The 10,614-nt window shown below is 61.9% G+C and overlaps 1 protein-coding gene across 1 annotated transcript; it reads left to right on the top strand.

Annotated features, from left to right (window-relative positions):
- The first annotated feature begins 330 nt into the window (after nt 1-330).
- On the top strand, nt 331-9,466 carry UBE2I (ubiquitin conjugating enzyme E2 I). Its single transcript, XM_045047607.1, is given in 9 exon segments — nt 331-679; nt 1,014-1,092; nt 1,279-1,300; nt 1,303-1,360; nt 1,408; nt 2,400-2,472; nt 6,261-6,370; nt 6,509-6,588; nt 8,850-9,466. Coding segments are annotated over 9 exon segments (666 nt in total). The 5' UTR covers nt 331-500; the 3' UTR covers nt 8,914-9,466.
- Nucleotides 9,467-10,614: the final 1,148 nt, after the last annotated feature.

Genomic DNA, 10,614 nt, shown 5'->3' with positions numbered 1-10,614 from the left:
AGCTCTGGGCCACTAGTGGGGACCCTGAAGGCACTAGGCCTTGGGGGGTCTGTGGTCTGGGGGTGCTGGGGGACCTGACACCCAGAAGCGGGACTCTGAGTAACCCACTCCTGCAGCGCTCCTGGGACTGGCGGGCCCAGCGGGCAGACTGCCTACCTCTGGGCCTGCCGGGTGTCTTCTCCCCAGGGGTTCCTGGGTCCTGCTGGCCACCCCCCACCCCCGCTGACTTTCCCGAAGTAAATGGGAGAAGAGCCCTGATCTCTCTGATGTTCATGGAGTGCCAGTGGATGGGGAGGTGCGGTGGGGGTGAGAAAGCAGAGGGGATGGAGGAGGCTCGGGTGCTGTGGGCCAGTTGCAGTCTAGGGACTTGTGCACAACGCGGTGGGCTTGCTGTCTGACCTGGGACACCTTTCTACTCGGTTGGTTTCAAGAATAAGAGTTACTGTCTTGGCCAGACCTGAATCTAAATTGTGAGCCCCTGATTCTACACTGGGGGCCTGATGCCCCCCCCAATCTCTGCATTGGCAGAGGGGAGTGGTCTGCCACTGCCCTGGCCCCCCACCCCGGTCCTCAGGCAGTGCTCTGGACATCCCCACCGTGTCCTTGCCTTTCCTGTGGAGACTGACGGTGGGAACCCTGTCGCTGCAACCCTCTGCAGTGTGACAAGAGGGCAGGACAGGTGTGCGGGCGTCTGCTGGGAATGCTGGTGAACCCTTCCTGCACCGCACATACCTAGGCCTGTGCCGTGGCCCCTGGGGGTGGGATGTTCACAGGGAAGGGGCCCCACGTGGAGGTGTTCTGGGTCTCCGGAGCATCCTGGCTCCCTCTTTCCTGGAGAGCCGCCTGCGGGAGGAGGCCGGGGTCGCCCCTCGGGGACGTGATGCCCGGGGCAGACTCCAGCTGGGCGGTTTGCTGGGAGCCCGGTCTGTGTCAACCTGGGTGAGCGAGGGGAGGGGCGGACGGCTCCTGCACTCTGCCTGTCCTAACTGCGTGCTCTGCCCGGTCTCTTGCAGGGACTTTGAAACATGTCGGGGATCGCCCTTCAGCAGACTGGCCCAGGAGAGGAAAGCCTGGAGAAAGGACCACCCGTTTGTAAGGAAAGCTTTATTTCTGTGCGTAGCAGGGGGGTGGTTTCCCCGGTGGAACCCGGGAACCCCATCACGTCTGCTCTGTTACACACTCTGTGCAGGGTGCCCTTGGGAGTCTCAGGACTGTTGTGCGAGCAGGAGGAATGAGATGCCGGGGCGTTGATGTGCCTGTGTGGTTGTTTTCTCTCAGGGCTTTGTGGCTGTCCCAACAAAAAACCCGATGGCACGATGAACCTCATGAACTGGGAGTGCGCCATTCCGGGAAGAAAGGGGTAAGGGGCGCCACTCTGCTGACCTGCTTCTCCGGGGGAGGGGACAGGGTTGGGTGACAGGTGATTCCCCCCTCCCCCACCAGTCAGCTTTAATTCAGAAAGAAGGAGCTGTGTTGCAGGAGGGGCTGGGTGTGGCACCCCCACCGTAGCCCGGGGGCAGGACCCTGCTGCGTGTTCAGGGAAGAGGAGCCTTGGGACACGCTGGAGAAGGGCCCAGACGGAAGGAAGGGCCTTCCCGTTTGTCCTTCAAACCCGCTGCAGCTGAAGTAGCCAGGATATAGTGACGCTCGACCTGGCGGTCTTTGAGTCTGGGGCAGGTAGCGGGGGGTCCAGTCAGGGCCAGCGTATTTGAAGCATTTGAGAGTCAAGGTCTCCAGCAGTCCCGCATCCGGCTCTTTCTGGGTGACCCCAAAGCCAAGAGGAGACCCCTGAGGTGACCTGGTTATGCCCCCGGCCTTATCGCCTTATCGCCGCCACGTACCTCCACCCGTGGCGTGGCGTTTGCGTGAGCTCAGCCTGGTGCTTCCTGACAGCCTCCTCGCCCGATGCTAAGCTGGCAGGATTAGGACTCGGCTTTGTCCTCGGACGATGTGGTTTGCTTTCTCCGTTTGCCACGGCTCCGTGGAGGGCCGGGCCCGCACCTCTGCCTTTGCTAAGCCCATTCTCGGCCCATCGTCTGAGGCTGAGGCAGGTGCGCGTGGCCTTGTCCCTCCCGGAGGAGGCTGGGGAGGGCTGTGCTGGTGGAGCTGGCGACAGGGGCCGCTCAGGTGGAGATCCTGACCCCCGATCCTGGGTCACAGGGGGTGGCCTGCCGGCCCCCGCCTGTCTTCCCGGAAGCCTAGCTCCCGCCACGCTCCTCTCCGGGGATGGCTCTTTCCGGCCCCCTCAGGGCCGTGGCAGCCCCCACGGTCCCGTCGTGGGGACAGCCGGTCGGTTTGTGGGGCGGTGCTGGGGGCGTGCGGCAGAGGCCCGTTCCTCCTGGGCTCAGCCCGCGGCGGAGGCCAGCGACACGCCTGACTGCACGTTCGTTTCCCCGCAGACCCCGTGGGAAGGAGGCTTGTTTAAACTGCGGATGCTTTTCAAGGACGACTACCCATCCTCACCCCCAAAATGTAAGTAGAGCGAACCCCTCGCAACTCCGTCTGCTTCCCCACGTTCGCCGTGTGGCGGCCCCGGGGGCTCTGACCCTGGAGGCCGTGGACTGGAGCCAGGTGCACGTGGCGGGCGTAGTCGGGTGCCGGCTGTGATCCACCGGGAGGCTCCTGGCCCTGAGTCCCTGTCGGGGATAAGGCGCCACCACTGTCTGCCCTCGCGAGGGATGGGCGTCACAAGGACCACGGTCCGGAACCCCACCTCTCGGAGGGTTTCCTTCCCTGACCCGTTGTCACCGCGCCCGTTTGTTAACACTCCACATCCAACTTGTTGGCTGCGAGCCGCCTGGATGGATAAGTCTCCGGAGAAGGCCATGGGAAGAAAAGGCCGAGGCTGTCTTTAACGTCGTGCTAGGGTTATGTCATCAAAGTGCACTTTCGCGAGATTCAGGACGGGAGGAGCACCAAATTCCCCCCCCCCCCCCCCCCCCCCCCCCCCCCCCCCCCCCCCCCCCCCCCCCCCCCCCCCCCCCCCGCTTGCAGCTGGAAGCCACCAAAACCGGTCCGTGGTTAGTTAATTAAATGAGTGAAGGCGTGCCTCGTTGTGTGGAGAAGTGTCCCGCACAGCACGTGGCCACCGGGAACGGCCATACGGAAACATCTACGCTTGGGTTAGTAACTCGAAAAGGTAGAAGAACGTTTTCCATCATAACGGCGTCTAGCAGAAGAGTTTTAAGCATGGATAATTAGCAGGGTGACCCCTGGGATGGAGACTTTTCATTTGGCTGGTTCTTTGCTGTTTGACTTGTTTCTGCCACGTGGAGGTATTGCGTTGAATAGTAGCTCTGATTAAGAAACGAGACCGGTCACGGCTGCTTTCGTCACTTGTGTTCAGCTTGATACCTGAATTCCAAGCGGACTCGACAAGGCAAAAACAAAAATCCCAGCCGAAGAGCGGGAAGGGAAGACGGGCTGCAGATGGTCTCGCCTTTCTTTTTAGATCTTTTTGGTAAGGTTGTGCAATAAGGGATTAACCTGCAAAAACCTATTTTCAACATAATTGCAACAAACGGAAGTGTTTGACCCCGACTGTTTACAATAGTGTCAAATCCAAGTGTGGAAGTTTTTGTGGAAATCGTCACACAGATTCTAGAAGTCAGGAGCACGGAGAGTAGCCGCGACCCTTAGAGTGCCGGGGGTGGTCGGGGAGGCTGGGGCTGAGGCACGTCAGTCCAAGGGCACCCACACCCGTCAGCAGGATGGACAAGATGTAAACCAGACAGACCTGCTACGGGGACACGGTGACTGGGACGCAGGCCTGCCGGGCAGAGGCCACACGTGCCACGTGTTTATGACATGGGCGCAAGGCTAGTCCGGCGAATGGACCGGGCCCACAGAGTATCCCTGCGGAGGAGACAGGAATCCCCCCCCACACCCTAGGTAGCCTTCCAGATGAATCTCGACATCCAGTGGAAAGAAGGAACGGTGTGGCTTCTAGAAGATTGGTAGATTTCAGCAGCGAGGCACAGACAGTGCTTTGGCCCCGGAGGCAGAACATCGCTAACGGGGCTACGTCACACTGAGCACCACGTGTTCACCAGGAGAAACCAGTGAGGGAGAGAGATGGGAGCACACGCCCTCCCCCCCCACCCCCCACCTGCCAGCACTGACCCTGAAGCGCAAAGGGCGTCGGCACGCCAGTAAGGAAACCGCAGGCGCTGTCGGGCCACACGTGTCGGGCCACACGGGAGGCTGTCCCCTCTTGTGCCCGCAGCGTGGGAAGAGGTGCCGACGTCATCTCCCGCGGAGGGGCGGAGCGGCGGGGCCCTCATACCCCACCGCAGGTGTGGATTTGCACCGCTTCCCCTGGAGAGCTGTTCCCCGAGTCTGCGGAAGCTGAAGTTGGGTCTCTCCAGGACCCGGCTGCTCTGCTCAAGTGAGCGTTCAGCAGACGCGCACGCACGCTCACCGCGGGCGGGGACCAGCTTGGTCACGGCAGCCCCATCTGTAGTGGCCAGAAGCTGGAGGCAGCCAAGTGTCCCCGATCCAAAGATGGGCGGGGGCGCCCCGGGACCCAGTCAGTTAAGCTCCGACTCTTGATTTCTGCCGGGATTGCATCGACAGCGTGGCGTCTGCTTCTCCTCTCTCTGCTCCTCCCTCTGCTCGCTCACTCTGTCAAACTTTAACGTTTATTTTTGACAGAGAGAGATGGAGCACGAGCAGGGGAGGGGCAGAGAGAGGGGGACACACGGAATCCAAAACAGGCTCCAGGCCCTGAGCTGTCGGCACAGAGCCCGACGCGGGGCTCGAACCCACGAACCATGAGATCGTGACCTGAGCCGAAGTCAGACATTTACCCACATGAGCCACCCAGGCAGCCCTCACTCTCTCAAACGTTAAAAAAACTCCAAAAAAGAAGAATGGGTAGACATTGGGGGACAGTCTACAGCAGCCAGAGGGAAGGGCCTGCAAGTACCTGAGACTGCGCGTCTCCCAACGTGATGCGGAAGAGCAGAGCCGCACAGGAAGTCGGCGGCCGGCCCTGCGGCGGAGGGGGTCTCGGCAGGGGCTTCTCTGACTGGAGGAAGCCAGCGGTGAGCAGAAGTCGGGGACAGGGGCTTGGGCGAGGCTGTGCCCGCCACGGCTGTGCTTTCCTAGGTGAGAGAAGAGATTGACCGCCCAGATGAAATTAAAATCAGGCACTTGTGCTGAGGAAGAAGCTGAATTCAAAGAGCAGAAAGGCGTGCTCGGGGCGGGAGCAGGTTCCCGAGGGCCCTTCCTGCAGGGGCTCGAGCCAGAAGGTGTGCAGCACGCCCACAGGTCAGGAGACAGACGGGATTAACGGGCGGGAGACGAGACCGGGAGTTTCTCCAAGAAGCGGCCGGTGCGTCACAGTGAGTGAAGGTGCTCGCCGTCCGGAGTCCCCAGGGACGGCTGACCTCCGTGAGGCTGCCGGGGGTCTGGGATCGTGAAGCAGTGGGAGCTGGCGGTGGGCAGCACCTCCTCGGGGCCGGATGGACTGGCGGCGTCACGTAGACATGTGTGCGCGTGACCCGCGAGCGCAGGGCCGGGAGGGCGCAGGCTGGACCCTGGTGGCCCGGGGGGAGTCTTCTGGGAGACTCCGGGTGCTGGTGCCCGGTGTAGTGGTGGTTCGGGAGTTCTGTCAAGCTGCGTGAGACCCATTGTAGTTTTCGGGGCGTAATTAATGTTTTTAAGTGAAGAGAAGAGGGGACGGTGCCCAGATAAGCAGAGAGGAACGCCCTGTCAGTTGTGGTGACAACAACCCTGTCAGCTGTGGTGAACGGTCCCCGGGGAGCTTGAGGCAGTTTTCCTGCTCTTCTCTGTTGTAGGATTTCCTACGTGTGTTCATTTTTTAGAAAGAAGGAACTTTTGTTTTTTAAAAGAAAGAACGTGGGATCCTAAGAGCCTCTCTTTTTGGAGCAGAATTTTGTGCTTTGAAAATGGCCACTTGTTTGGAAGGGCCGCCAAGTTTCTGCCCTCAGCTGTCCCCCCAGGACCGTCCTCACCTGCTGTGCTGACTTGGGGAGGGACGTGAGGGGTGGGGATGCCCAGGACTCGGCTCCGCCCGCCCACTGTCGGGAGGCAGGGTCCGGGCGAGCACATGGCTTCGCCTCCCAGTCCGGGAAAGGTGCACGCCTGTCCCCGCCCCCCACCTACTGCCACCTCACGGCCACCGTCCTTCGCCAAATGCCTGGTGGCAGCAGGTCGCCCTGGTGCAGGGAGATTGCATCATCCTGCCAGACGACCGCTGCCGCCAGAAACACGTTTCCTTCTTCCCTGTGGTCCAGGCAAATTTGAACCACCGCTGTTTCACCCAAACGTGTACCCTTCGGGCACAGTGTGCCTGTCCATCCTCGAGGAGGACAAGGACTGGAGGCCGGCCATCACGATCAAGCAGGTACGGCATGCAGGGTGCTGGCCTCAGCCTTCCTGTGGGGCCAGAGGCCTGTGGTCTTTATCTGAGGCCGAGGCCGATGTCCCAGAAAAGCTTGCCTTTCAAACCGCTGACCCCTGTGTTCTCTTGTCTCTCACACAGATCTTGTTAGGAATACAGGAACTTCTAAATGAACCAAATATCCAGGACCCAGCTCAAGCAGAGGCCTACACGATTTACTGGTTAGTAGCGGTCTGGCGCTGCTTGCTGTGGCCACTCGCTGGCCTGCATGCGTTTTCCCGGAAGTCTGGTCCGGGCAGCCCGTAAGAAGGGGGAGCCTCAGGCTGGTTGTGGGTGGGAGAACAGTTCCTGCCGCTCTGGGCAGCCTTCACGAAAGGCCGTGAGACACCAGCCGTGGTGAGACACTCCCCGTGAGACGGGGAGACCGAGTGAGGCCGCCAGGGAAGCGTCTGAGGCTAGGAAGCAACCAGGACAGGCCCTGTAGGCAGCAGGAGCTGCAGGTGCAAAGGACCTGTGGTGGGCAAGAACGGGTGAGCGAGGGCTGGCGTGGCCACGGTATTGTTGGGCGGGGTGGGGCGTGGCAGGAGGTGAAGGTCAGGTGATATGGGCCTCTCTTGGCCACTTTGTCCCTGAGAAGCTGTGGCTGGGCAGACCATGCGTTTGGTGAATCTCAGTCCGGCGCAGAGGAAAGGGCCCCCAGGTGCGGGTGCCAAAGGAGGCGTTGCCAGTAGCGCAGCTCCCGGGCCCCAGATCTCGTGTCACGGCTCTCCTGTGGCCCTGTTGCCCACACCCTCCTGGGCCTGCGTGTGTGCCATCGGGGAGTAGCCCTTCCCTGTGTGGCACTGTGGTGGCTGGTGAGTCCCGTGGGCCAGTGTCCACCACCTGTGCCGAGGGAGAAAGGCCAGGTGTGTGTTAAGGTGGGCGACAAGTTGAAACCTGGTGCTGTGAGCCTGGCTGGATTGTTAGCAGGGCAGAGGCCTCCTGGTTCTGGGGTCCGGCATCCCCTGGCCCTGCCAGCCAGCTTCCCCGCTGGTCTGGGAGGTGGGGCTTAGGCCTGGAGCGGGGCTCTGGGACCTGCAGGGCTAGCATAGGGGGTAGAGGTCAGGCAGGGACGTGTTCCTTCCAGGGGACATTTCTGGAAGCCGTGGGTGCAGAGGGTGAAAGCCGAGGGCAGGACCGTTCTCTGGCCGCCCTGAGCAGCAGGCTAGACGTCTGATGTCTGCCTGCGGGCAGAAGCTTGCAGTTGATGGCTCAGGTCCCTAGGCCCAGGCGGGGCGAGGCCCGCATCCCCAGGGGCGTGTTCCCGCCCTGGCTCAGCTGGAGGTCACGTGGTCCCTTGGCAGCTGTGTGCCAGTGGCTCATGAGATGCGTCCCCCTGCTCTCCGCCCCCGGCCGGGCGCTGTGCGAGGTCACCACGACCTGTCTGCAGCAGCCCGCTGGCCCAGGCCTCTGTGAGGCCACTCATGACAGTACACGCAGAGTTCTCACGACAGACCAAATGGTCTGCAAAGCCAAGGTCTCCGTGGCCTTCAAAGAGCTTGCTGCCGGCCCTGGCGTGCGCCTCGTTGCAGGGGTGATGTTTGCGGTGGCCGGTGGTGGCCATGGGCGCCATGGTGTCACTTGTGAGAGGCTGGCCTTTCCGTGCCTGTGTCCGTAGCTGCCGGGGCAACGGCAGGCGCTGCAGGGTGGGCGGCCGCTCGCCTGGGGCCGCTGAGGGTCGTCCCCGCGGGGCCCGGGCTCCTGGCCGCCCGTCACGCCACCCCTCCTTTTCTACGATTTCTCCCGCCAGCGGCGTGCGCTGGAGCACTTCAGAGCTGACTTGACTGCCTTCTAGCTCCTTCCAGAGCTCCCTAGGCAGCTGCCTCCATCCGGGGGGCCCCTGGGCCAGGCCGGGCTATTTATTGGCTGGGGTGGGAGCTCACGTGGCGTGGCCCAGCAACAGAGGCTTGTCCTGTGGCCTCGACTCCTCGGCTCTCGTGGCCCTTTGTCCCTCCACCCTGGGAGCCCCCGCACACTCCGGGGCCTGGGCCACAGGTGACCCAGAGCAGCGCCCTGAGAGGCACCCTTGTGGAGAGCACGGCTTGGAGGAACTCCTCTCTTCCGGAGAGCACTGCACACTCCCAGGTGCGTCCCCGCTGGACGCGTGCTGTGCCTCGGCTCCTTGGGTGGGGGGGGTCCCAGACCAGCCCTGGAGGTCATGGCGGTCCCCTGGAGCCCCGTGGGGAAACCGGCACCAAGTCCTGTCCGCCTGGCCAGCAGAGTGGTGCCCGGCAGTCTGGCTTCTCTCTCCAGAGCCGTCGCTATGGTTTCAAACCGAGAGGTGCGGTGGCCGGTCAGATTCGTAAACTTCGCTGTGCCCCCCCACCCCCACCCCCACCCCCCACCAGGCCTTCCTGACCGCGAGCCGCCCTCTGAGCCCGCCCGGCCCTGGGCCCCCGAGGGGGCTGCACCTGCTGACGTGTCTCTCTCTTGACCTTCTCAGCCAAAACAGAGTGGAGTATGAGAAGAGGGTTCGAGCACAGGCCAAGAAGTTTGCACCTTCATAAGCGGCGACCGCGTGGCAGCGTAAGAAGGAAGGGATTGGTCTGGCAAGAACTTGTTTACAACATTTTTGCAAACCTAACGTTGCTCTGTACAATTACTAGTCGCCTGGGGAGGGTTGGGCGGGCGCCACTTTCCATTTCCGCCACCGGTACACAGTCCTCGACTCGCTGAATTGCCCGGTTTTTCATACAGGGTCTCTTCCTTCAGTCTTTTGTATTTTTGATTGTTATGTAAAACTTGCTTTTATTTTAATATTGATGTCAGTATTTCAACTGCTGTAAAATTATAAACTTTTATACTTCGATGAGCCCCGAGGAGCTAGTTTCCTAGTTTCCTTTGCTCGCGGATGCAGGCATGCTTCCCACAGTGTAGAGCTACGCCCGGCCTCAGCTGGCCTCCCTCCCGCCTCGGTCTCCGCGCACCCTGGGTTGTGTTGCTTACGAGCCTCAGATCCAAAGTCAGCCGGCGTCTCGTTCCCGCATCACTTCCTTTGTGTCTATATGGCGTTTTGTCTGTGTTGCTGTTTAGAGTAAATAAACTGTTTATATAAAGGTTTTCGTGGCATTATCGTCATTAAGAGCGTGAGGAGGCGGCCTCGCGGGGCCCGGCCCCCCACGCGGCTGCAGGCCGGCGGCGCCCAGCTCGCGGCCGTGCTCGGCTGCGCCTGGACCCGCGCGGCGCTCGGCCCGGGCCCTGTGAGGAGCGCTGTGTACGAGGAGGTGTGTGCCCGGGGGTTGTCTCCCGACCCCGGGTCTTTGCGCTCCTCAGAGGGCGGGTCTGGTCAGGGCGGAACTGGCGTCCGGAGCCGGCACCGGCCGGTCCGAGGTCCTCCGGGCCCCAGGGAGGACGGTGCGCAGGCACTGGCCGGAGCCCTGCCTGGGGGGGGTCCTGGGCGTCAGGATGCCCCGGAGGCAGGTCTGAGGCCACTGTGCGCGGGCGCTTCCTTTTTCCTGAAGGGCTGTTCTCAGAAAGCACCCCAGAAGCTGAGCCTGCCGCACAGCTTCCGGAGCTGGCCGCCTGCCCACTTGGGCCCAGCCGGGAGGTGCCACGGACGCAGAGGGGGACAGGCCCAGTGCCCCGCGGGCTGGTGCCAGCAAGGTGGGGCCTTGGCCCCCTGGTCCCAGGGAGCACGGTGCGGAGTAGACGGGAGGCCCGGAGCCTGCCCTGCGCCGGCTGACCTCGCCTTCCCAGCCGGCTCACCTGTGTGGCTCCGGTGCAGGGACCCGGCCGGGCCAGAGGGGTCTCCGAAGGGGCGGGAGCGGTCGCCAGGGCCCTCGGTCAGGAAGGGCACCTCGACTCGCCAGGCAGCAGGATGGCAGTGGGCTGGGGGGGGGGGGGACGTGAGGCCCCCGTCCACAGCGCCTGCGTGGCCCCGCGGTCCCAGTGCCTTGCTCGCTTGCTCGGCTGGACGTGTAGCTGAGCTCGACGCTTGATGTTGGCGATGTATTTTCTAATGCGGAGGGCCCCCCGGGGGACCCAGCCGGGTCGTGTGTGTGCGAAGCCTCTCCCAGAATGTCTTATTTTGTAATGACTCAACTACACTTAGTAATAGCCACACGTGTATATGGTTAATATATATGGAAATTCAATATATTTTCTAGTTAAAGCATTCTGAAGTAATCGATGTTTCTAGCAAATTGTCATGACTTCGACTAATGAAATGTCCTCTTGTGCCACAGTCCTTGGCTTAACGAAGATGTAAC

Source organism: Felis catus, chromosome E3, assembly GCF_018350175.1.
Source record: "Felis catus isolate Fca126 chromosome E3, F.catus_Fca126_mat1.0, whole genome shotgun sequence".
NCBI lineage: Eukaryota > Metazoa > Chordata > Mammalia > Carnivora > Felidae > Felis > Felis catus.
Note: the sequence above shows the minus strand (reverse complement) of the source record. Positions and strands in the feature narration are given on the sequence as shown.